This window comes from Euprymna scolopes, chromosome 19 (assembly GCF_053919585.1).
Source record: "Euprymna scolopes isolate OS-2025 chromosome 19, ASM5391958v1, whole genome shotgun sequence".
Lineage (NCBI taxonomy): Eukaryota > Metazoa > Mollusca > Cephalopoda > Sepiida > Sepiolidae > Euprymna > Euprymna scolopes.
This window is the reverse complement of record NC_136500.1, coordinates 82,721,548-82,749,185: the sequence shown is the minus strand read 5'-3', so window position 1 is coordinate 82,749,185 and position 27,638 is coordinate 82,721,548. Positions and strand designations below refer to the sequence as shown.

Sequence of the window (27,638 nt, the reverse complement as noted above, 5' to 3'; positions counted from 1 at the left end):
GAAACGTACTGTAATTTAATTTGATTGCCCCTTCCCTTCCTTCTTCTCTGCAATCTCTCTCTCTCTCACACACACACACACACACACACACACACTGTTTCTAGTCACAGTTTTTTCTATAAATTCTATTATTTCATGTGTTCTTCAGAATTGTTTGAGGTATTCCCTGCTTCCTTTGTTTCAGTTCGTTTGACTTGTTGATCTAGTGATCGCTGTCAACTTATGTTTTGATAGTTCATTGTAATACAACTTCCTATTCCAGTAGCTTCTTTTAAAAAAAATGCAGATTGGTGGAATTCTCTTTGTTCTAACTGTTTTCTTTCTACCTACAGCCTTGGTCTTTTCAATATGCATCTCCTGTCTTTGTGATAATCATTTTTTGTTCTTGTTATCTTCTTACATCAAGTGGCTTCATGCCTTGTCTGGAATGATTTCCATAAATAAAAAAAACAATTGTAAAGGTGGTTTTGTATATTATCAAGGCAAGAAAGAATACTGTACCTATGGGTAGAGGATTGCATCAGGAGTCAGTTACTTTCTGGAGTGTTAGAACGATCCAAGCATTTTTCCAGTGGTTCTAACAACAGATTTATATTCGTTTTTAGCAATTATCGCCAGTAGTAAAGATTGAACCTGCTGCCTTCAGAAAACTGTCACTTAGAACTGATTGCAAATAATGCCATTAACCATTACACCATGAGTCCATGTGGTTCCATATACGTTCCTAAGTTTGACAAGACACTCCTGAAGAAGATCGGAGATTACATGGGCCGAAACGTTGTGAAAATAATAACCAAGATGAGAATGCTAGTCTGAATAATCAAAATTATCAGTCGTTATCTAAAAAATTTTGAAAAATAAAATTTAATTAAATGAAAAAAGTTGAGCGCTATTTATACATACATGAAGCAAACGTTGGACAAAGATTTGAAGAATTCTAGTCCTTCACATCCGGTTTTTTTTTCTACATATTAATTGCATGGACATAATGTTGAGTCTACTAAAGAATCTAAGAAAGCACTACTGGCATGCATATATATATAGTATTATATATGTACATATATATTAGTGTTGGGACGATTGTCAGAAATGGAAAAGTCTGAACTATTTTGGATCAGAATCGATATCGGAAAAAAATTAGCCTAATTTCTGATTCTAAAAACAGGTTTTTTTACTTTCTTATTTATTTTAAACTTAATTTTTTGTTGTTGGCCAAAGTGAGAAATATAAATGAAAATCTCCTGATGAGTTTATCAAAACGTTGGATATAATACATAAAGGGAAAGTATTAAGTTTGGCAAATTAAAAAGAAAAAATTGTATCTGTATTTTAAAAATAGATCAGGATTTTCTGCTACACCCAGGCCCAAACAAAATGTGATATAAAAAATGAAATTCTATTTTTTAGGTGATTTTAGAATCTGAAATTGTATCAGAATCAGGAATAGAGAAGAGTCTGTAATTGTATTGCAATCAGAAAAAATATTGGAATCGTCCCAATACTAATATATATATATAATAAAAATGAAAGTGCTGTGACCCAAGATAGCAAACAGTGCAGTGTTTGTGAAGGTCATCTACATCTACAAAATGTTTTCAGACAAATTTTACAATAACAATAAAAAAAAGAATGATATTACAAACAGTGTTTACAAAAGAAAAAAAAATTATTCACAGAAAGATGTATTTACGTGTACTGCAAATTACAGCTTTTCTATTACAGAAAACCAATAGTTTTCTTTAAAATAAAAATGAACTTATGTGTGTTAGGCTTATTTAGCAGTATGAATAATCACATATGCAAATTGAATTTTATGAGCAAAACGTCGACGGGGGGGGGGGGCTTACTCTTAAAAATAACTGATAACTATAAAAAGAAAGGAAAGAATAATCACGTATGCAAATTTAATTTTTATGGGCAAAAATTAGTTTCATCTTTTTCTTTTCGATTAGTTTTCTGTTCTTTTTTATTGATTAGTTTCGTCTCGTCTCAGGGTTTCTTACCGAGTTTTTTGCCTTTTTTTATCCGACAATGCAGTCATGCCTTCTTGATATATATTGAAATCTCACATATAAAGTTATCTTATTTGATTTTCAAAGTTAGATCCGCGTAGCTTTTAAGCTTCCAAATCAAATTTTCTTTTCTTTTTTTCATTTTTTTTTTTTTTTGCTGTACCACTTCATTGGTAATACACAGACGATTAGAGTTCAATACTCGGGCAAGTCATACCAAAGACTAAAAATAATAGTATTTAATGCTCCCTTTCTTAAACACTCACCATTATAATGTAAGAATCAAGGGTAAGTGGTGTAACCCTGAGAAAGGATTGGCACTTTCCCATACACTTTGATGTAGTAGCAAATTAAAAGGGAGCCATCGGATCACCTTTGACAACTTTAATTTTTTTTTTACTTTAGTTACTATTTGCTTTAAAAATTACTTAGTCCAGCCTGAACGATTGCTACTTTTTAAATAATCACCTAAATATAAAAACCATCAAGGAAGATAACTCATTTTAAATTGAAGAATATGATAAAAGTTGTCTACCTTAACACAAATTAAAAACTAAAATGACTTCAGTGCATCCCAAGCAACGCCGATTAAAAAAAGAAAAAGGTTTTATTGAAATTATTCTATTTTGATATTTACCTTACAGGTGCATTCCCTGCACGGACGGTTACGATCAATGCGCATCTTCATCCCATTCGGCACAACCTCCCCATCGATCAAACAGTTTTCACAATGAGGACAACATTTTTCCTTAGCTGGGTGTGAACAGGAAACTGGTGGGCAGTGTTTGGGATAGCAAACCATGGTGCCATCTTGACACTCGCACACCTTGCACTTGCTGTCATCATTCACTTGACCGCCGTTGGTCACCCTCCAACCATTTTCCCACAGACAGTCGTTACATTCTAAGCAGCACGCACCCTGTACAGGGTGTGAACAGGTCACAGCAGGGCACTGTTGCTTGACGCACCTGACATCTCCGTTGTGGCACGTACAGCTACGGCATTCATCAGAATCGTCAAGAACACTCTCGCCGTTTCGAAGCAACTGAAACACAAGGAGCAAAAATTTATCTTAAAACTGATTAAAAAGAGTTTACCATTCCTTAAAATTGATTATGGTGGTTCATTAGTAGATAAGATTCGGTGCTTATTTTTAATGATAACGAAAACTTAAAAATTGAATTTCAACTAAAAGCAATGTTTTCTACTTAATTGTCACGTGGAAATTAGTAACAAGTCCAAAAATCACGAAAAACGATTAGGTAGAAAATTAATTATTAGTGAAATTTGCTTTCAAAGAAAATGCAAATTTGACTTCATTAATAACCAGAAAAGTTTTTTATGATAACATCAAGTCAGGGGATTTCAAAATAATAAGGTTGGATCCCTGGATGGTGAAAGTAAATGCTTTATCTCCGATGCCTCTGTTCAGTCTCGAAAGACAAAGGATACCCCCTGTAAGGGCAGTTGCACATGTAATTGTGTGGCAAGGGTTGTGCAATCTCCAACCACACCTCTCCTGAATCGGTAATGCTTGAGTCCAGTGGCAAGGAAAAGTCCAAGACGACTGGAAACAATGTCAAGATAAGCAGAGAGCACATACACCACCTAGAAGTCCCAAATGATCACCCATCTGGCAATGGTCAGGCTCATCGTTGCTTAACTTCGGTGATCTGACGGGAACCGGTATGTTAACCATGATTATGTTTGAATGAAGTAACATGTCACTAATTTCGACATTTTCGATATTATACTGAACAAGCACCTAAAATTTAAAAATCAATTATATTCATCATTCAACTGACAATCTCGTCAAGCATATAACTTCCTCGGGTGGCTTTTAGCCTTGATAAGTGGTGCCTCGTTAACAGATAAAAAAAAAAATTGTATCGGAAATATGAAATGAGATTATCTGAAGTAGCCGCATCTTTCGTTACCTGGTTTCCATGGAGACAATCCTCGCAGGTAAGGCAGCAGTCAGATTGGACAGGATTTTGACACGTGATGAGAGGACACTGTCGCTGTTGGCACCGGATGTTCCCGTTCTGGCAGGTACACTGTTGACAGCGGTTGTGCGGGTCAAGAAACGTCTGACTATTGTTGTATTCAACCTCCCCATATTCACAGTTCGTACATTCCTGCAGAACAAATGAAACAGTTTGAAAACAAAACGATCAAGTTTTAGAATTTGGAGACGAAGACTGATGATTTTGCTTTCAGACCCGTGGTGCAATGGCTAAAGGTGATGAATTAGCAACAAGTTCTAAGTGACAGTCTCCTGGAGACAGAAGGTTAAATATTCCCAATCGGCGATCATAGCAAAGAATAATAAAATAATTAACGGTAAAGCTTGCGGATAATGCTCTGTTTTACGGTTGTTGTAAAAATGGAACGGAAATTAAAATTTCGTTGTTTTAAATTCGGTACATTTTTGTCCAACTCATCATTCACATTTGACATACCAACTTTTATAGGTTTTCGGGTATGCTGACAAGGTTGGGGGTGTCTATTCCGAAAGCCGTTCTTAACATAGGGGGTTGGGGGGTGTCTATTTCGAAAGCCGTTCTTAACATGGGGAGGTTATGGGTGTCTATTCGGAAATTCCGTTCATAACATGGAGAGGTTAGAGTGTTTATTCGTTATAAGCATATAAAAGTTGACATTTCCAATGTGAACGGTGAGTTGGACTTATGCAAAAAAAAAAAAAAAAAAAAATATACCAAAAAGGTATGCCAAATTGACTTTTTTCGTTTGAAAATTACATTATTTCGTTTTTGTTAATAAAATTTTATCTTTCGTTTATATATATATATATATATATATATATATATATATATATATATATATATATATATATATATAAATATATAATATAAAGCTGTGTGTGTGTGTGTGTGGTCACGAATAGGCTCCTATATGGTTGACTATTTTAAAAAACTGATTACATATAATGATGAAAGTATGGAAATAAAAAATTGAAAAATTAAGAAAAAAACGTTTACAAGTGTTTTTGATATAGATGTACTTAATAATACTTTCATAAGTATGTTTTAACTTAAATAGGGATGGTATAATAAAATTGTGGGGTCTGCGTTCGCGCCTGGCCTCCATAGAATGGAAATAGGCACAAACTTTAATAAAGACTTTTCATATCTATCTGCGTAAGTATACTTTGATAATTATGTTTCAGTTTGAAGAAATATGGTATAATAAAATTATGGCGTGTTCGTTCGCACCTGACCTCCATAGAATGGAAATATGTCACAAAGTTTAACAAGGTTTTTTAATATAGATCCACAGAATCTTGTGATAAGTGTTTCAGTGTAAACAGGTATGGCATAATAAATTATGGGGTTTATCTATTTTATTTTTACTTTCATCATATTTTGCTTTGGTTTTGATACCCCCAAATTCGAAGCTATCTCTTTACAACCCTTCGTTTTCATAACCTATCATACTTTCATAAATCAGAGTCCATTTTCTGTAGGCTGTTTTTGAACCCAGTCAACGACGGGTACCTTTGCTAGTATATATATAAAGTACCATTGTTGAATGTTATTCTTTCAATTCCCTTCGTTTTTAATTAATAAAAAAAGATTAAAATGGGACGAAATTTAAATTTCCGTTTGATTTTTACAACAACTGTAAAACAGAGCACTCTCCGCAAGTTTTACCCAATTAACAACTTCATCTACTCATGGCTAACAGAACAAGAACACTCTACCCATGTAGTTTAAACAAAGAGTTCAATTCAGAATTTCATAGAGGTTTGAACAAATATACCCGAAGAAAGTTGGAGGTTACATCAGTGGAAACTTTGGGAAAATAACAACTAAGATGAGAATAGGAGATTAAATAATTTGGATAATTTAACATTTGTGAGATTTCAAAAGTTGGACCTAAATAGCATTTAAGCTGACAAATCAAACTTTCCTTCTGACTTGTCAATTTTCATTTGTTATTGTTGTACAGTGTTATTGGCAATATAATAAGATGCTTAGCTACAATCTATTCCAAAAATTACTTAGCACAGAAGATTGCTAATTTGAAACATTTTTAATTAATCACCTAAAAATAAGTAAATGGGGATAACGTTTTGTAAACGAAAGAATATAACAGTCTATCTTAAATTTAAAAATGTGAAAACAAAGAGAAACTAAAAAACTAAAATGACTTCAATTAAACGCCGAGTAGGTACAGCTAATCATATATAATGACATGTAATTGTATATGATTTATTTAGAACGATGGAATCTAGCATTTAATTATCTAGGATTCATTTGGCTAAAAATTAAACGACTTCAAGCTAAAAAAATATTATGTACACATACTCAGAAGTTAGTCGATTTATTCCTGGGAAGGTTAACTATTTTAATTTTAATTTTGATCTCTTGGAAACTATTTTTACAGGCTAAAAACCAAAGTGAAAGTGCTCCCGAGGTCCAAATACCTTATATATCACGTTTTAAGTCTGTAAACCAAATATTCAGAGAGGAGTTTGGTAGAGACGTTTCACACACATAGCAACAAGGTCACTATATATATATATTTACATTTTCACCCCAAACAAGGCACATTGCCACTTTTGTGTAGGGGTCTACTATCAGGGGTAACATTTACTGTGGTACTATGTGGGGATTTTGGCAGCAACATGCCTGTTCACGCTACACTTGAACTTCTGCACGTCAGTACAGTTGGGGAAGCAGGGACCTGGAATGGAACTCCAAAGTCTAGCGGTTCTGGGGAAGAAACTACTGGAGTAGAAATATCTTTTACATCTAGGGATCTCTGTGTGGGGGTGAGATTTAGCTGCCTGTCGGGTTTGTCGAGGGTGTTTACGTTGTGGGGACACAGGTGCTTGCAGTTCGTCAGAGCATTCTCCATTAAAATACTTGTAGAACAGGCAGAGGGATGCAACATTTCGTCGATGGGACAGAGGCTGAAGCTTAGATGCCAGTTCAGGGCCTATCAGATTGGCGACTCTCTTTTGAACCTTGTCTAGGAGCGAGAGACTAGTAGCAGATGCACCAGCCCAAATATGACAGCAATAGTACATACATGGGCGAATGGTGGCCTTATAGAGGTACAGGATACTTTCGGGTGTTAGTAATTTTCTAGCACGGTAGCGAGAGCCTACCTTCTTCGCAGTGGCCCTGGCAATGCTTTCAATGTAATTGTTCCAACTCATGTTTCCTGTGCACGTTAAGCCAAGGAGTTTGGAAGATGTACTCTCAGATAAAGAGTCGTTGGCCATTGCTATTGGTGGTAGAGAAGGTTTCTTGTAATTATTGAATGAAACTAGTTTAGTCTTGGTGGCATTGAACGTGACCATCCATTTTTGTCCCCATTCCACTACAGATTGGAGATCATCCTCTAGTGTTTCTGCCATTTCTTTAGATATGTGTTCATTTGTTTTCCTGTCGTGCCTGTTATAGAGTGTGGTGTCATCAGCATATATACTCATCTCAGAGGCAATTTTGTCGGGGAGGTCATTTATGAATATTAGGAACAATAGAGGTCCAAGGATAGACCTTTGGGGCACTCCCGCATTTATATCATGTTGTTTAGATGTATGACCGTCGAGGACAACCTGGATTTTTCTCTTATCTAAGAAGGATTTAATTATGTTTAGTATTCTACCAGTGATACCGTATGATCTAATCTTCCTGAGGAGATCCTCATGCCATACCCTGTCAAAAGCCTTAGATATATCTAGAGCTATTGCTCTGCCCTCCCCGGCTTTGTCCAGTGAGTGGTATATACGTTCAGAGATTACGGTTAGGATGTCTGCTGTGGAACGGGCTTGTCTAAATCCATATTGTTGGTCAATCAGAAGTTTAGCATCTGTAAGGTGATGGACTAGAGCATGGCTAATTAAGGTCTCAAATATTTTGGCAAAAAGTGGGAGGAGGCTAATGGGGTGATAATTTAATGGGTCCGTTCTTTCACCAGAATTCTTGAATACTGGTACCACAGGAGCAGTTTTCCAACAGTGTGGAGTTTGAGGCAAACCGACTGGCAAGCATGTTAGCCTTCTCGGTTGCTGAGCAAACAACCTCGTGATTGTTGGTTAGTGGGGGAATTGTTGATTGCCCATTATTTACTACACTGTTGTAGATTTTCCAGAAGTCACGAGTTCCTCATTTTTGTGCTTCGATGCGTTTTTTAGTGGTTTCAGTAAATTCTCTCTTAGCTGTCGCTATTTCTTAATGTTACTTCTAGCTTCTATATGTCTGTATGAACTGGACTTATGTCGGTTAAATCTGCGGTATGCATGCTGCCTTTGAGCAATGCCAATTGCGCAAGTCGAAGTAAACCATTGGGGAGAGTGGGGCTTGCTATAAAATTTCCGCATGGGGACATGTGCATCAATTGCAGTTTTGAACCATTCAGTGGTCTCATTTGCGCACTGTTCAGCAGGAAGAGAAAAAATATTTTCCCATGGGGCATCTCTGATAAGATCTCTGATGGCTTCCCAGTCAGCCTTTTTATAATATCTCGTTGTTTTGAGCACTGATCTTCAGTTTTGGCTCTAAAGTTTAGGGCGATTTCAACCATTATCACTGCATGATCAGCATTCCCAAGTGGGCTGTCGGCATTCGTTATACAATCATCGGGAACTGTGGTCAAAAACAGATCTAGAAGTGATACGTGTTGTTCTTGCTGGTCAGGGAAACGGGTTGGGAACGTAACCATTTGTGATAGGGAGTGAGATATAGAGAAGCTATGGGTTGTGCTGCCCACTGCATCTGTGTAAGTAGAGAATCCAAGCCGGTTTTTGTGGTGGACATTAAAGTCACCAAATACATGTACTTGTGCGCTAGTGTCGAGGGAGAGTGCTGTGTCTATGCTGTCAGATACTTTGTTTATTATGGTGCAGTCCTGGGTCGAGGGAGAGCGGTAGAGAAAATGAAAGTAGCTAATGTTGTGTTGCATGTTAAGTCTAAAACACATAAAGGCTTAATCGTCTGATTCTAGGTTTGTTTCTCTAGTCAAGGGAAGGGTATTACGAATGTAAACTCCAAGTCCGTGCATATGTCTGTCAGAGTCCTTACGGCAGAGTGGGAGGTATCCAGGCATGTTAAAGTAGTTAGAGGGGATGGAGGAGTGTAGGTTAGTCTCACTTAGTGCTAAGATATCTGGGGTATTTGTTAGGAGAAATGCTTCAACATCAGCTAAATTAGTTCTAAGCCCACGGATGTTCATGAATGCAAGCCTCAAGGGAGGAGGCAAGTTGGATTTGTTTGACCCTAAGTCTGGCTTAAGCTTATTTTTAGATTGTATTGTCATCATATTTTTTAAAGATTTCAATTTAGGTAAGGGGGAGCTGAACAAACATCCCGATATTATACAACTGTTGATGGAGCAGCTGCTCTAAGCATTACCAAAGAGTTAGGTTCCTGTACCACCAGTCGGAAACAGAAGCCAGGAACTGTCAATCCGGTACCCTCAACCCATCAGAAGAAGGTCAACCCAATCTAATTGCATAGGTATCAAGTACTCCCAAGTGCCCAGTTTTGGTGGGTGGGGAAAACAGCGTTCATTGTTCTAGACAAGAAACAAGATCTACCACTGTGATAGCGTCTCTGCGCCTGACTAATAGGCAAAGAAGGAGTATGGAAGCTGGGCGATAGACAGAGCCTATCTACTCCTTAAGCAGTTTAGGTTTGCAAACCGGTAATTTGTTTGAGTCACCTGCTCTAGGAAGGTTGTTATCCAAGACTGAAGAGGCCTCCCTCCCCTTTCGTTTAGTTTCAGAGTTTTTCTTCTCCTAGATGGATGATCTGGGAAGATCTACTGGGTCCATCAGCAAGGTCCTAATCCAGGTATTTCTGTGACCCTGCGTGGTTAGTTAATGTTACTGGGTTAGTTTGTAGAGGTTATATATCTGCTGAATAGTTACACTCCTCAAAGTGATTAAGGGACATTGCTATTTCATTGTTACTGGATAAAGGGGGTAAGTAAAGCTCATGCAGTGTAAGCAACTAAGTTTGTAAGCAGGATTTTTAGGAGTTAATGTGGTTTGAGGATTTTCCTTTATTTTATTTTATTTATATGTTAGCTTAGGTATAGGATAACGTTACAGTATGAGTAGGTATTAAAAATTGAACTAAGAGTTGTGCCCAATCTCTGTATATTTTGGATGACAGGAGGGTTAAAATGTAAGTGTAATACAGTACGGATAAAACAGTAAGTTTTGCGTCACGTGTAATTAGGTAAATAGATATATGGACAGGTTTTCAATAGATGTGAATAAGTTGAAGTTGTAGGTATTAAGTATGTGTCTATTATTAAAGGAAGATAATTTCAGCTTTCAGTTAAGAGCCATGGGACATTTTGCTTAACAAGGAGTATCGGTTCAGTTTCGTATTAATCGTTGCAAAACTATATAGTTATTTAATGCAGGCCACTTTGCTTCTGAGTACATACTTTGGCTGTTAAGTACCTAACTGGATAGGAATGAACTTTAATGCATGTCTTAGAGGTAGAAATGTATAGATGTTTAGTGATGACTATTAAGCAGTTAAGGTTAAGGGCTGGAAGTTAAAGATTCCACTACAAAGGTGTGTGCAATGTAGGAGTTTAATGGCAGCTTGGGGGGGGGTAGAGCAAATTGTTAGCTTTCAAGAGACAGGGGTTATTAACTTACAAATAACAGTAGATTTCCATTAGGATTTAGATTTGTAAGGTTTGGTTTGAGGCGAAAAAATTTATTTTTTTTAAGCATGCAAGTTAGACAAACGCAGTCGCCTTGGAGGTAAAATGTATATTGGAATTTCTTAACTAACTGTCAGGTGTTTTTTTCAGTTATAAGAGAAACAATTGGTTCATGGTGATTCGTATTCCATATTTATAGGCAGTCATTTAGGTCAGGCATAAAGCATTGTATCTATTTAGAAAATAGCCCTAGTAACACAGCTAAGATAACTGTATATTTCAGTCACAAATATAGTGAAAGTTAAATATAAACTATATTCTGTGGTTTGGTTTGGTATAGGATACTAGTTCAGAGAGTGATCCAGTCGTAAATAATAACTTTATTATTCAAAAAGCCATTCTCAACACGGGGAGGGGAGGGTGCCTTCACCTAGTTCACACTTCAACCTTAAAATTCAATATGAACATATAAAATTTAATTAAACTTGGAAATATGATTAACAAAAAAAAAAAAAAGCGCGGATCAGTAAGTGCACTAGCACCCGGTATGGATATCATGAAGGCCACTTTATTAATACAAGCGAGCATATGGTAATTGCAGATATTAAGTATATTACTTAAATAAAGTTCTTCTGACTTCTACATTAGGAAAAATAAATCGTTGCTTCTGTTAAGTTAAGAAATCTCTATTGCCTAAGCTTTCCAATTTTTTGAGGCTCGCAAGGAACTCAAAGAGATAAGGACAATATATACGTATATAACTAAAATACATTATAATTAAAAAAATAAAGTAAATTTAAAAGAGAAAAAGTATAAAAAACAGTTGGCATTTTGTTGGGATAAGGATGGGTTAGGTACACTTTACACACACACATATATATACATATATATGTATATATATGTATATATATGTATATATATATATATATATATATGTATATATATATATATGTATATGTATATATATATATATATGTATATATATATATATATGTATATATATGTATATATATATATATGTATATATATATATATGTATATATATATATATATGTATATATATATATGTATATATATATATATATATATATATATATATATATATATAGAGAGAGAGAGAGAGAGAGAGAAAGAGATAGATAGATAGATAAATAAATAAATAAAAATATGTCAGTGTGCTCGAACGTTTTCATCCTAAAGTCTATGTTATTATGCACAATATATAAATTATGCATAAATAGAATTTTTACTGACTAAAAACCAAATCAAACGTGTGCCACAGGTCCAAATATCCTATATTTAAACTGTCAACTCTGTAGACCAAATATTCAGAGAGGAGTTTGGTAGAGGCACACACCAACAAGGTGACATATAATTATTTCCGTGTGTTAAAACGTTTTTATTTTAAATTCTAAACAATTATGCATAATGTAGAAACTATGCATAAATAAAATTCATCATAATAGTGAAATGAAACCAGTCATCTAATGAGAAACCATAAAAATGAATAAGTAATTAGCACAAATTAGTTAATCTCCATGAACTTGCATATTCATGAATGAGCATATTAAAAAGTTCGTTTTAATAATTCTTAAATAGAAAAAGTATCAATGTCAAAACAAAAGAAAGACTCAATTTTATATAAGTGTTCAGTTTGCTAATGAATAGCCAAGTATGACAATATCTTGTTGATATATGCTACCACCCTCCAACCCTAAAGAAGGAGATAATGCCCAGGAAGATGATCTCACGACAAGTGAACAAATACATTATTCCCCCCTCCCAAATAGAAGAGTTAATTCTTAGGAGCATGGTACGAACACAGAACAGATACTAAGCTACCCTTGGAATTGAGTCTTGCACAATAGTACATTAATAATTTCGGTGTCAGACAGACATACCAAATCTCCATTAATAATAGATAAGCTAATTAAAATCTATTGACTTCTCAGAAAGGCTGCATTTACCTAACATGTTGAGAAATGAATGGCCGATTGTGAATATTTTGTTACTCTTCCCCTAACGAAGGAGGTAACACCTAGGAAAATGGTGTCATGGAGAACGCACAGATACTACACTATCTTTCCTCTCTGTATTGAGTATTGAAAAATAGTACAGTACATTATTCACATACATCAATAATTTCGGCTTCAGACAAATAGATACCAATAAATAATCATAAGTGTTAATAGTTTACCTTGCAGCATTTCTTCTGTATTGGATGCGTACAGAGGACATTCGGGCAGTCTTCCGGCAAACACTGGATGCTACCATCACGGCATTGGCAATGGAGACAGTTGTCTGATTCATCGATAAACTCCTGCTGGTTTTGAATAACCCGTCCTTTGAAGACACAATCACCACATTCTGGACAGCACTCTCCCATAACTGGTTTACTGCAAGTTACAGGTGGACACTTCTGTGGCTCGCACACCACATTTCCTCCAAGGCACTGGCACACGCGACATTTATTGTTCGGGTCAGCAAACTTGTGACCATCAGCAAGAATCCTGCTCTCATACAGGCAGCTTGTGCAAGTTGGGCAGCAATTTTCTTGGATTACTGGATGTGTGCATGAAACGTCGGGACACCCGACAGTTTCGCATTTCACGTTTCCATTTCGGCACTCGCAGGTCTGGCATGGATTTTCTGGATTGCTGAAGCTCTCTCCATTTTGGAAGAAACGAGATGCATACTCACAGTTCTCACAAGTCTGGCAACACTGATCAGCCTCAAGAGACGGGTGTGTACAGGACAGTATAGGACAGGGCTCACGGCTGCATGTCACATCGCCATTTTTGCACAGGCAGGCAGAACAGCGAGCGCTTGGGTCCGAGAAAGTTTGAAGATTGCGATATACCTCACCATAGTAAGCGCAGTCTATGCACACAAGCACAAAAAGAAAAAAAAATTTAAAGTAATTACTAAAAAAAAAAATGCAAGTAAAAATAATAATGTAGTTGTTTGAACTTTATTATTACAGGATGATTTTAAACTATATATACACATGTATTTGTATGAAAATATGTTTATGGCAAATTACACATGAGATTATTTTGGATTCTGTTAGTGAGAGCACCAGTAAGACATGGATAGAGTCATAAAACTAATTGCTTTATGACTGTTTTCTATTTAAAAAAAACAAAACAAAACTGCTGATTCTTTGATCACAATTTTACCCTGTATATATATATATATATATATATATATATATATATATAGAGAGAGAGAGAGAGAGAGAGAGAGAGAGAGGGGGGGAATTAAATCGGAAGTCTACAAGAGCAAAGTTTAATTTAATAATTTAATGTGTTAATATTTAAAGGAACACTGCTCATGGTACTGCAGATATATAATAAGCTCAATAGGTATATTTATCCTAGAGCTGCATTAATATTAAGGATAGAGATAATTGTAAACTATGAATCGATTTCAAAAGGAGAAACAAAACAATATCAAATTGAGTGTACGATCGTTTCGAAACAATATTCATTTTATTAATATTGACAAATAATATTGACAATAATTGACAAGGAATGGTTTTTTAATATTGTCTCCTCATCAGTACAAATGGGGTGGGGGATAGGGTAAGACACCAAATTAAACTGGCATTTTTGTAGTAAGTAGGTGGATGGTCAAAGAAAACAAGGACAACAACATGCTTATATATATATATATACTAGCAAAAGTACCTGTCGTTGACTGGGTTCAAAAACAGCCTACAGAAAATGAACTGATTTATGAAAGTATGATAGGTTATGAAAAGGAAGGGTTGTAAAGAGATAGCTTCGAATTCGCAGACCCCACAATTTTAATGAATCATCATTATGCCAGATCAAACATACCCATTCCTGTGTATCAGTACATCTATCATTATATGTGATCAGTTTTCTATAATAGTCAACCATATAGGAGCCTATTCGTGACCAGACACACACACAGACGTTCAGCTTTATATTATATATATATATATATATATATATATATATATATATATATATATATATATAGTGACAAACATAAAAACAATTATTGACATCCCGTTCACCATTAAGATTTATCCACCTTACCTATTATAAAAATGCTAGTTTATTTTGGCGTCTTACCCTATCCCCACTCCATTTGTGCTGATAAGGAGACAATATTTAAAAAAAAACATTTATTGTTAATTATTGCCAATATTATCTGCCGATATTAATAAAATGAATATCATTTGCAGAATGATTGTTTAGTTGTAACAGTCTACATTCATGAAACGATCGTACACTCAATTTGATTTTGTTTTGTTTCTCCTTTTAAAACTTATTCATAATTTTCAAAATTATTAATGTTTGCTCAGCAGCCGCCGATAGCATAATGCTTAGGAGCCTTGATTGCCGTACAGACGGTCGGGTTTCAATCCTGGCTTGAGGTAGTTGCCTGTCTAGCCGCACTGATGAGCTGTGAAACAGCGAAACAGTACTGTATGTGGATGACTATAATGCTCCTCATCTTGAGTTGAGCATATTGAGAAGTGATACACGAATTACCATTAGCATATAAAGCGATGCTCTTTGTGTAAACAAATCGAGCTTAGGTATTTCGGACGATGTCAAAACATCGTTAAACTCACGACTCGCTCAACAGCTGCTGATAGCATAATGGTTATGAGCTTTGACTGTCGTACAGACGGTCGGGTTTCAATCCTGGCTTGAAGGTTTTGCCTGTCTAGCCACACTGATGAGCTGTGAAACAGCAAACAGTACTGTATGTGGATGATATATATCGGAGATAATGATGATATATATAGGAGATAATTTACTTCCAGAAGTATACGGAGTTGTTTCCCATTACATAATCTAATTTTATTCCTTAGATTCATTGAATTTTAACTGTATGTTATTATTTTCTAATTTAGTAGTTTTATTTTATTTATTAATTATTATTTATTTAAAACTGAATATTTAAAAAATAATTTTCAATATAAATTAATCCATATTTATATACGAGTTTTACACATATTTATTATAACTATAAGTATTATATTCACTTCAATGATTACCTGATATGTCTATTAGATTTACTTCAAATAAATATACTTTCTCTAATCTAAGATATTGAACTCAAATATGTCTCAATTTTTTTTTTTTTTTGCCTTTATATGTATCCTTATTATCTTCAAATTATGTTCTGGTGCTACCAGATCAGGCTGTCTGAAGATATTGGCTTCCGGAGACGAAATGCACCTAACATTGATGCTTTTTTGTTTTTCTACTTCCTTTTGCAAAACCTGATTATGTTCTGCCAAACCAAAAACAAAAACACAATCCACCTTTTCCTCCCCTTTTCCTCTTTCTCTGACTGGTTTCCTAACTTAAAATCTACCAAACATTAATGCTGTAACCCTTTTCCCTCTCCCATTGTAAAACTCATTCATGTTCTGCAGGGCAAGAACCAAAAACGATAAAATCCACTATAAAACAACAATGCCAGACTAGCAAAAACTAGCAATTGAAGATAGATAGAGCTTGAATAAATACCTCCTACGAAATAACTGGATGCAACATGAATACTATTTCCGAAATAACTGGATTCGGTATTAAATAACCCGAAAAGGGTTGATATGCCATAAAACAAAACAACCAAACCAAACTCCATAAATAAATATTTGAAGATATAAAGAAGTTGAAGCATAAAAACTGTTTCCAAAATAACTGGATTCGACATTAAATAACCCAAAAGGGGTTAATATTCCGTAAAACAAAACAACCATCAAATTATGTCTAATAATTTTATTTATTTAAATTTGTTTCGTGAATGTATACTGTTTTAACTAAATATTCAATATCATTCAAGCTATATTATTTATATTAGGATTATTTAGTTTTGTTCCTACTGAGATATATTTCAAATCCCTCAATTATACATATATTTATTTATTTATTTATTTATTTATTTCTTTATTTATGTAATCGCTATCTGATATAGGGTCATGCATTATTTAATATGTGGCCATACCTAGCCAGGGACAGAACATGGAGTGATTAAAAAGAACAACCTCCAAAAAACAAACCCTGCTGATGATGCTGAAGGGAACAGAAAATTAGTACAAAACTTTTCTCTCCTGCGACAAATATTTTTAAGATATAGAAAAGATGTATATATTCCGAATTTGCATTATTTATATACAAGCAAAAAATCACTTGAATTCATTTATTTCCAAAATTACAAATGACACACTAAGCATGTAAAACAGTGTATCCTTTTCGTTTTGACTTGAATATCCGTCACTTTAAAAAGAAAAGGGGTTATATATGAGGACCCTACGCCAGTAAGTAGCGAGTGTGTTAACTAGTATGAATATTGGCGAGGGTTACATTAGTATACACAGGCGGCAAAAAGAAAGACCGCGCTTGTAATTTTTTCAAAAACTGCAAATTTAAGTTAAATTTAACGTAACTGTTTAAACAAACTATATCTCATTTGATTGGCCTTTTATAATTTTGCCTGTTCATATTTGACTTTTAATTGAAATATTCTAGTGTTCACGTCAATTTAAAAAAATAACTTCAAATTAAGGAGGCAAAAAGAAAGTTCGCACAATGGAAAATTGTTATTTAAATGTAACTGTAGGACATTAATGCAACACAAATACAACAGGAACAAAATGAACTAGTTAATATTTAGTAGCATAGCCCTTCTGCAATTTGACAGCCTGCAATCTTTTGGGAATTCCTTGAATTAGACTGCAGCAATGCTCCGGGGAAAGGGCATCCCACTTTTCATTAATTTTTGTCCAAAGATCTTCCAAATTTGAAATTTTATCATTACGTAGCTGTTGCTTGATATAATGCCATACGTTTTTGATAGAATTAAGGTATGGAGATTGTGCAGGCCAATCCAAACACGGAATATCATGCTCTTCCAGGAACCTCTTGACATTGCCAGCTGTGTGAATGGGAGCATTATCCTGCACAAGGATGCGATTATGATCCAAATTCCGACCAAAGTAGGGTAGAACATGCTCAGTCAACATATAAATGCACTTGGTCTAATTAATTCGACCTTGCAAGCATACTATAGGCCCTGTCCCCATTGATACTAATAATGCTCCACACCAAAACTGAACTTCCACCACCTTGCAGCATTGAAACTGAGCACCTAGGATTAAATTCTTCGTTTTTCCTCCAACGGACGTACTGCCTACCATCACTGCCTAGCCTATTGAACTTGCTTTCATCGCTAAAAAGCACTTTTGACTAATATGAAGAGTCATGATCTTCATTGCCTCTGACAAAGTCCAGACGGCGCTTTTTGTTCTTTACAAAAATTATTGGCTTGCATCTTGCAACATATCCTTGCATATTAAATTCATTTAATCTGTTCTTGACAGTAGAAAAAGAGCACTTTTTAACAGAATCGCACTGCTGTTGGATTTGGGGAGCCGTTTCAAATCTGTTTCTTAGGCTGCAGATCTTGATAGCATTGTCTTCCCTGAGAGAAGTAACTCTAGTACGACCAGATTTAGGGGCATCACGAACACTGCTGGTGGTTTGGTGTTTTTGCACAGTCTTTCGTAGCGTTTTTTCATCACATTTCAATCTGCGGCCAATTTCTTGATTGGATAAACCAGAAAGGTGGAGATTAAAGAGCTCCTAACGATCACTAAGAGAAAGTTGTGGCATATGGACTAAATGTTACGTTGTATAACCTGAAACAACAACAATTACGATTAGAGATGCTTTGTTGCCTGTTGAGGGATAATTTAAACTGATTTAGGGATAATAATTTAAGCTGGTTTTAATCAAATTTGTTGCTGCAGACTTTCTTTTTGCTTCCTTAATTTGAAGTTTTTATTTTAAATTGACGTGAACACTAGAATATTTCAATAAAGTCAAATATGAACAGGTAAAATTATAGAGGACTAAAAGGCGAATCAAATGAGGTATAGGTTGTTTGAATTGTTACATTAAATTTAGTTGAAATCTGCAGTTTTTGAAAAAATTACAAGTGTAGACTTTCTTTTTGCCGGCACTGTATGTTGAATAATCTGGCGGCAAACAGAAATATAACTCGCCGCAAGTGGCATGGTTGAATGGGAGGGGAGGGGTCAAAGGTTAGCTCCTTAGACATAATGTACTAGAAATGCAGGGAGAGCAATATGACGATATGAGGAGGTGATGATGTCATGCTATTGAGAAAAGAACCAAATGGAGTTTTAAAAAATTAGTCTCTTGTTGGGAGCGATACAGACAAGATGTGTCTGACAATGTAAAGATAATCTAAGCCAGTGTTACCTCGAGATTTTGCTCATCTGCATCGCTCAATCACCATTCTTAAGACTAAGCTAGAAAAACAAGTAATTAGTTAAGATATTAGTCTCTCTTCCCATGAAAAAACTATCTCTAAATAAAGCCCTTGAAACCTCAGCGAGTTTCCATCGTGTTTTCATGCACGAGTAGTTCTGTTTGTTTAGCTCAGGGGTCTCTAAACTATGGCCCGCGGGCCAGATTTGGCCTGTCAAAGTCTTTAATCGGGCTGTAGAGCTCTATAAAAATATTCAGAAAAATTGTTCACAAAATGGTTTTGCTAATGGACAAAACAGCATAAAACATGTCCAGGTATCCTTTTATTTTCACCAGTGTAGCTCTAAAATGTCAGCAACATGGCCTGTCATTCAAAAAGTTTGGAGACCCTGGTCTAGCTAAACAGAGGCGGTGAAGGGTCAACAACCACGAGAAAATCATGGCTTGTCATGAACAGCGAAAGAAGTGACTATGAAAGAAAGACCAGCACGTATAAACACCATGCACAATGTTTGTATATAGAAAGATTTATTTGACTTGGTTACTTGATCGCTCACTGATGAAAACATGCATGCGCAAAAGTGTGCGTTTATATAAAAGACGATGCGCGAACTGTTTGTTCAACGTTAAAAAATGTTACAATGGTTTCTTACCTTCACACGCTGAGCAACAATCAGTGGGTGAGGTCTTGGCCGGGTATTGGCAATTAAGAGTTGGGCACGGTTTTGATCGACATCTGATCCTTCCTCTCTGGCATGCACAGTCCTCACATTTGCTTTTGGAAAACATGGCACCATCCTGGTATTTCTTCCCAGTATCATCAACACAAGAATTATCGATAGAAGCACAGATCATGGAACCGTTCTGTCAGAAAACATTCAAAGAGTAAAAACAGATTATGTCTCAAAATTTTTGGAATTAGAATTTTTTTAGACAACGAAATATTCACACTTGGACATTTGGATTTGAGTTATAATTTAGAAATTTATAAAAACTAATTAACAATTTTAGAGATATGTCAAACTTTCATTAAAAACAATAGTCTAGTTGAAACCACTATCAATAATTTCCCCCACTCGTTATCTGTGCCTAAACCTAAATGTGGATTTCATGAACAATGTTTCTTTCTTAGAACTGCCTACCTGATTGCCTGCTTTCCAGTTGACTATGGTATGGTCGTCTTCAAGTCCAATGAAAACAAGTTCTTTATGAGTCGTCTCCTTAACCTTAAGTAATTCAATTTACCAAATTTCTATTACTAACGACTAGCAGGGGTGCCCGGCGTTGTCTAGGTGTTTGTCAGTGTAAAAGAAAAAAAAAGTTTTGGTAGAGAGGTAGGCTCAAACCCGAAGTCTTGAGGTAAAGGCGAAAAAAAAAAGGTGTGAGACGTTACCACAATGCTAAGCGGGTAGAGAAGTGATAATGGTTGAAATTAAACGTTTAAAAAAGCAGGTGGTTAAACGAACGTCAACGTGTAGTCTTCTAGGTCAAATATCATGCCATAGTAGTAGAGAAATGAAATCACAGCGCGAATTTTGTAACATAAAAGTCGCTCAAATAAAAGATATAGACAACCTCGTTTGGTAAATTGGAGATATTACAATCTAGAAAATATATAAAAAGTTGCAAGAATAAGTGACCCTTCCAGAGCCACCCCCCCGAAAAAAGCCTTTGGCGGACATACAAAAAATACACACACACACACACACACACACACACATTTTCGCTTTTATATAATAGACTAGTGGGGATGCCCGGCATCGCTTGGGTGTCGGTGTACAAGGAAAAATAAAAAAAGTTTTGGTAGGGAGGTAGGCTCGAACCCAAAGCCTTGAAGCAAATAGCCTCATAACTTACCACGACACTATGAGGGAACAGAAGTGATAATGGTTGAAAGTAAATGTTTAAAAAAAGCAAGCGATTAAACGAATGTCAATCTGTGGTTTTCTATGTGAAACATTACACCATAGAGAAATGAAATCACAGTGGCAAATTTTGTAACATAAAAGTCACTGAAATAAAAGATAGATGTGACCTCGTTTCGTAAATCGGAGATATTATAATCTAGCAAGTATATAAAAAGTTGTAAGAATGAGTGACTCCCCACCCGAAAAAAGCCTTGCTGGACATACAAAAAAAATGCACACACACACACACACACACACACACACACACACACACACACACACACACATTTTTGCTTTTATATTATAGACTAGCATGGGTGTCCAGCATTGCCCGGGTGTTTGTTGGTGTAAAAGATAAAGTTTTGGAAGGCAGGTAGGCTCGAACCCAAAGCCTTGAGACAAAGGTAGAAAAAAAAAGTTAAAAAAACCTGACATCTTACCGTTCGGCCATGATGGGACAGGAAGTGAAAAGCGTTCTAATTTAACAATTAAAAAGTTAAGTGACAGGTGCGTAAATTTAATGAGGTCAAACATCACGTGATAGGGAAACTTAACTTTGGCTGCAAGCCAGTTTCCCCCAAGATGTTGGGGAAAACCACTCCTGATAAAAAAGGGGAGTGTTCAAATGAATAGCAACTGTCTGATATGACGGGTTTTGGCCACATTGATCAAAGCTCATTGCTTTCCGGACGTCCCCGGCACAAGCGCCAGGGCACTGGCTTTTCTACAGATTCAGTTTCGCTTATATATGGAAAAGCCAAACAAACACGCGGAGATTTTAAAAAATCATGGAAATAGTGTGTAAAAGTCGCCCAAATTAAAAATAAACACGACCTTTTTTATGAATTGCAGATATTATAATCTAGGTATCATTTAAAAAGTTCTAAGAAACAATGACCTCCCCCCCGAAATGCCTTCGTCGGACATACATAAAATGTGCTCACACTAACACACATTTTGCCTTTCATATATATATATAGATTACGATGATATTGTTACATTTGGTATGATTGGTGAAACGGGGAACAGGGAGAGAATTTCAAAGGCAAACAGTCTAGGTAAAGAAGCTATTAAAAAAGGAAATCTTCTGGCATCTAGAGACGTCTGCAGTGAAGGATTGGTGGGTCAGGGAGTATTACTCAAACTACTATAGCCTAATGATTAAAAATCAGTTCTAAGTAACAGTCTTCTGAAAACTTAAACCATTCTTACAGGTGATACTAACTATGGATAACATACATTCACACTTTTGCTATCTGGTTATGGCTGACAGAATGAGAACCATCTACCCCCTAGGGATTAAATAAAGGATTCATTTCAATATTCCCTTGTTCAACATCAAGGTTTCCAATATTTGAATAGAATGTACCTGAACTGGGTTGGAGGTTATATTAGCCAAAACAACTAGATGAGAATAATAATTTGAATGATCCAAATAAAGGCTGACCCACAAAATCTTTAATAGAATTCACAATCATTTCTGCAATCCAACTTAGTACAAATAAACTTTAATCTATGCCTGACTTGTCCATCAAGTTTCAAGCATAAATTTCCACAATCTTTGTTTTATTATGTTCATTGATAAATACTCTTGCATACGGCATACAAAATTGTCAATCTATTGATGCCGGCTTGTTGTTGTAATTTCGGAATAATGACACCGTGGTAAAAAGTAAATAAATAAATAAATATTACTGCGAATCCAAATGAAGAATGAAAATGGAAAGAATGTAAAGATACATATAAGGTCCTCAGAAAACTAGACGGTGAAGTGGGGTGCCATTGTTGAGCCAAGTTAACTGACACTGCTTCTCAACAACTGACTATTTCAAAAGTATCCTCTCTCTAACATCACATGATTTTGCACCACCAATCAGATCATTGGTATTTTTCCCTTCCCTTTTACTATATAGCACTTCCTCCTTTCTTAACGGTGCCTTGATTTGTGGAGTCAGGTAAGTGTACAAATACAGTGTAACCCCCACCGCCACCACAAAAAATGCAATCTTCTTCTATTATATAAATCTCAAACGTCTGTGTGTTTTTGCGTGCGTATTTGTGTTTGTGTGTGTGTGTGTGTGTGTGTGTGTGTGTGTGTGTGTGTGTGCTTGTATGCCTGCTAAAATCTTTTATCATTCGCATCAGACCAGCATGAAACTGGTCCCATTTTAAAAGCAATGCCCCAGTATAATATGTGAAAATTAAAAAAAATATTCATTATTCATTCTATGGGGGTTAACTTGACCACTTTTTGGAAAGGGGGGTCCGTTTTTTTGCAAGTCACGCATGCATATTGAACTAAAACTTTTTAAAATGCTTATTTTACAAGTTTATAACGTCATAAGCCGTGTAGGCAAAAGTGTTTGCGTGTAAGTTTTTGCTTTCTTCCCCTCTTTCGCATTTCATGTTCGAGCCCGGCCACCGCAGCTCTTTTTTTTTTCTTTTTAGGGTCGCATGGGCACTCTCTTCTATTTTGATTTAAAGAAACGTTGTTTTAATTTATTTTGGGGAGAGGAGGGATTTTTTTCCCAGCGCATGAGCAACGCCGGGCACCCACCCACTAGCCATTAATAAAATTCACAATCCTTTCTGCAATCCAAGCGTTTTTGGTAGAAATAAACTTCAGTTTGTCTCCCAAGTTTCAGTCATGAATGTGCAACTCTGTTTTAGAAATGTGTTACCCCACAGTATTATTAATGTGTAACTGACTGCAAAACGATTTCTATTCGGTATAATTGAATCATTATATTAATTTTGACTCCATTAATGATGTTCATTAATGAAATGTTAACTGATTATGTCTACTTATCTCCACTGAGATATTGACTGATAATGTCCATCAATTGCCAATGAAATTTCAACTGATGATCTCTAAAAACTGTTGGAGATCATCGGTTAAAGATTCAACTGTTGATCTCTAACAGGATACCAACCAATGATGTCCGCCAGTCTCTAACAAGATATCTGCTGATATCCACAGATATCAACTGATGATGTTTGTCAATCACCAACGACGTATCAACTGAATCTCTCATGAGATCCAGACCGTTGATGTCTACCAATCTCCACTGAAATATCGACTGATGAGATCTGCTATTGAAGGACTCATGTTAGGGCTTCTCCACTTCGAATTCAAATAAGCACAAAATTTTAAACAATTCAATGTCGATGACTTTTGTAAATAATCATAAACACATTTTCACAGTTATTTTATTTCTGGTAGCAATGGGTTCATACCTTTGCCCCAAGGAATGGACATCAGTAAACTGACAGAATTTTGAACTCAACTCACCAATTCCACACTAATAACCCTTTCATGTCACCTGCACTCTTGCAATCCACTTGAAAATGTAAAAATAAATCACCAAATCTTACTCACGGTACACTTGCATTTCTCACTTGTGTCTTTGGGGTTTAAGAAGGTCTGTCCATTCCGGAAGATCCGACTGTCATAAAGACAGAAAGTGCAAGAAGCACAGCATTCATCGGGTTTCCTCGCCGGATGGGTACAGCTGAGAGGAGGGCATTCTCTGCTTTCGCATGTAATTTCAGATCCCTAAGAAAAAGAAAAAAAAAAATTTAATTTGTAAAATGATGTATAGCTTTTTTTTATTAAATGAAAAGTCAGTTTTTGAATTGGTTTTTTTTTTGACTTTGCGTGGCATGAAAAACTAACTTTTTTCCTCATTTTGTTGGTGTTGCTAAGTCCAGGGGCGATGGCACCTAAAAAAGAAAAATTGTACGTTCGATCGTTGACAACTGCATCAAAGTCAGATTCGATCTGTGTTATGTGTTTGGTGCGAAATTGAATACAATGAGTTAGTCATATCTTTTGAAAGAATTATTTCATGAGTCAAAATTTGAAAATTGAATACAATGAGTTAGTCATATCTTTTGAAAGAATTATTTCATGAGTCAAAATTTGAAAATTGAATACAATGAGTTAGTCATATCTTTTGAAAGAATTATTTCATGAGTCAAAATTTGAAAATTGAATACAATGAGTTAGTCATATCTTTTGAAAGAATTATTTCATGAGTCAAAATTTGAAAATTGAATACAATGAGTTAGTCATATCTTTTGAAAGAATTATTTCATGAGTCAAAATTTGAAAATTGAATACAATGAGTTAGTCATATCTTTTGAAAGAATTATTTCATGAGTCAAGATTTGAAAAGTTTATAAATTTATGGATACCACTGAAAGTTTAATAATAAAAAAAAGCAGGCCACCTGCATTCTCTTTTGTAAAAGATGGAATCACTCGATTGTTGAAGACAAGATTCAAGCAGGTATATATATATATATTTGTATGTACGTATATATATATATATAAATATATATAAATATTTATATTCCTTTGTCATCCTGTTTTTTAAAAGATATAATCACCCGATCATTAAAGACAAGATGCAAGTAAGCGAGTTCTACATATAGATTCATTGCTAATCAAGAAAATGTCATCTTTGTGAGTGTCTGTTTTGTAGTTTTAGATTTTTAGCTGGACATAAACACATACACACAGACAACTACCCTTTATATAATAGATTATTTACCTGACAAACACATTCTTGGCATGGATCATAAGGGTCTGTGAATGTTTCCCCTTCACTATAGACTGTTCCGTCTCTTACTTCGCAGCTGTTCGGACAGGTGGGACAGCAGTGTTTCGGAAGCTGCTGTGGGTTGTCACATTTCGGTATGGAGCAGTTCATCCTGCTACACAACACTTCCCCATTCTGCAAAAGGAAACAGACACATAACATTTCATAAAATAACAACACTGTAACCATATGTCGCTCGGAGGTGGGGGAAGAAAACAGAAAGTAGTTAGAAGATGTAAGTTTTTTTAGTTTTTAAGTCATAAAATTAAAGATGGTTTAGAAAAAAATGAAATTGAACAAAATTTTTTTAAAATATATTTTTCCTTCTCTACCACTCTCCCTTGAAGAGACATTGTTATACCATGTTAATTGCACTACAATTAGGTACGTAAAGTAGATAACACAATAATGAATGTCTTTACTACTTTACAAGGATAAATAATATTTCTACATAATAATAATAATAATAATAATAATAATAACTGGCAGAACCTGTAAAAATTCCACGGTAGTTTGAAAAATTTTACAACGTTATAAATAAAATGATTAAAAAAATAAAATAAAATACATAACGACGAATTTAACAATATTTTAGCAAATTCTTTTTTAACCCTTTAAAGCTAAAAAAGAATTGATTTAAAAAATTTAGATTTTTTCCAATGAAAATTCAACACAACACATTGTTTTGCTTTGTTTTTTTTTTTCTGAATAATTATTTTATATAAATTATAAAGAAACAAATGTCAATTCACTTCCACGTTCATTTTTAAATTAAAAAAAAAAAGAAACTATAATAAAACAAAAACTTACAGTCTCCTCTAAACATGACCCTTGTTTTTAATTATAAAATAAAATAGCCAATTTGAAACCGTAAACAGACAGCCAACATACGGCTCATCAAGAACCTGTTTACGTTGGACTTATAGACGACCATATTGTAATCAGCTGGAAAGCAGGCAAACGGAAGTTTCACGGGTGTGCAGTTCTAAGAAAGAAGCTTTGTACATGGAATCTACGTTTAGGTTTAGGCACGGATAAAGAGTGAGGGAAATAGTTGATAGTGTTTTCAGTTAGATGAGTGTTTTTCGTGAAAGTTTGGCAAGGATGTGGCCATAGATTGCAGCTCAGACGAGCGATTGCCATGAAAATAACGAGAAAACAGAGACAAGCTTGCAACGTCTCTTCTGTAAGAAAGAGGTTGCAGGGAAGAGAAAAGGGCATCCCCGACTAGGCTACAAAGTTTATTTTGAACTCTGTCAAGGCAGGATAAAGTTTTTTTTTGGCTTCAGAATTTTTCAAATTGTAGTATTTCCTTGGGCTTTGTTGCAGATTCTGACAATCTATGAATATATTGTGAGTAATATATGAAGGATTTTTCCAGTAAAATTGGTGTGCCATATTGTATTGTGAAAATCAAGGTCAGATTAGGGTGTGTTGTCGAATATGTTCCCTTCTGGCAACCACACATGCTAATCCAGGACAGAATCAACATAAACAAAACTGGTAGAATCTGCAGAAGCAAATTTCAATGCTAGATTGGAAGAAATCCGTCCGCATTCAGATAGTGTTCTTCTTTGTGCCAAATCCCAGACCCAATTGACCAAATCAAAAAGAGAAAAATGTTAACTGAAAAACTGTGCTTATTTTTTTTTTTTTAAATTTCAAAACAAATTAAATCTATTTCTTAAAATTCAGAAGAATTACTGTTCAGAGTGCAGAAAATTCGAACTTGCTTGGGGACTTAATCATCATTTTTTGCCTACTAACATGGAATTAACAAGGACCAATGGGATTAAGTAAAGACACCATTTCATTTCTCTATATATATGTATACTAGTGGGGCATAAAATACACTTAAATATATTTTAATCTGTCCAGATTCCGTATATATTGTTGAATACTTACTTACTTGTACTTGAAACGACATTCACCCTGGAGGAGTTGAGCCAGCTTCATGAAGATGCACATCTCGTACCGCTGCGGCCCAAGCCCGGCGATCGGAGGCAAGATCCCGAGTGAGCAATAGCCAGTCACGTCTCCAACGGGACAGGCTATTGATAGATGAGCGGGCCCGAAATAAGCTCAGCGTCGGCTTTGATAGTCCCGAGCCACGTTCTTAGCTGGCCACCGACACGCTTTTTCCAGCCGGGTAGAGGATGTGGGGAGATAGCCTCAT

The 27,638-nt window shown here is 35.4% G+C and overlaps 1 protein-coding gene across 4 annotated transcripts in view; it reads right to left on the bottom strand.

The window, feature by feature from the left end:
• The window catches only part of LOC145239792 (uncharacterized), a 364,141-nt gene that overhangs the window by 87,884 nt on the left and 248,619 nt on the right, over positions 1 to 27,638 (bottom strand). For all 4 annotated transcript variants that reach the window (XM_080103293.1, XM_080103291.1, XM_080103294.1 and 1 more), the window contains exons 33-38: positions 25,415 to 25,597; positions 24,239 to 24,415; positions 19,606 to 19,816; positions 12,868 to 13,550; positions 3,950 to 4,150; positions 2,650 to 3,057 (exon numbers count right to left, since the gene is read on the bottom strand). In XM_080103293.1, the coding sequence (XP_079959419.1) occupies positions 2,650 to 3,057; positions 3,950 to 4,150; positions 12,868 to 13,550; positions 19,606 to 19,816; positions 24,239 to 24,415; positions 25,415 to 25,597 (1,863 nt within the window). The remainder of the gene's footprint in view (positions 1 to 2,649; positions 3,058 to 3,949; positions 4,151 to 12,867; positions 13,551 to 19,605; positions 19,817 to 24,238; positions 24,416 to 25,414; positions 25,598 to 27,638) is intronic.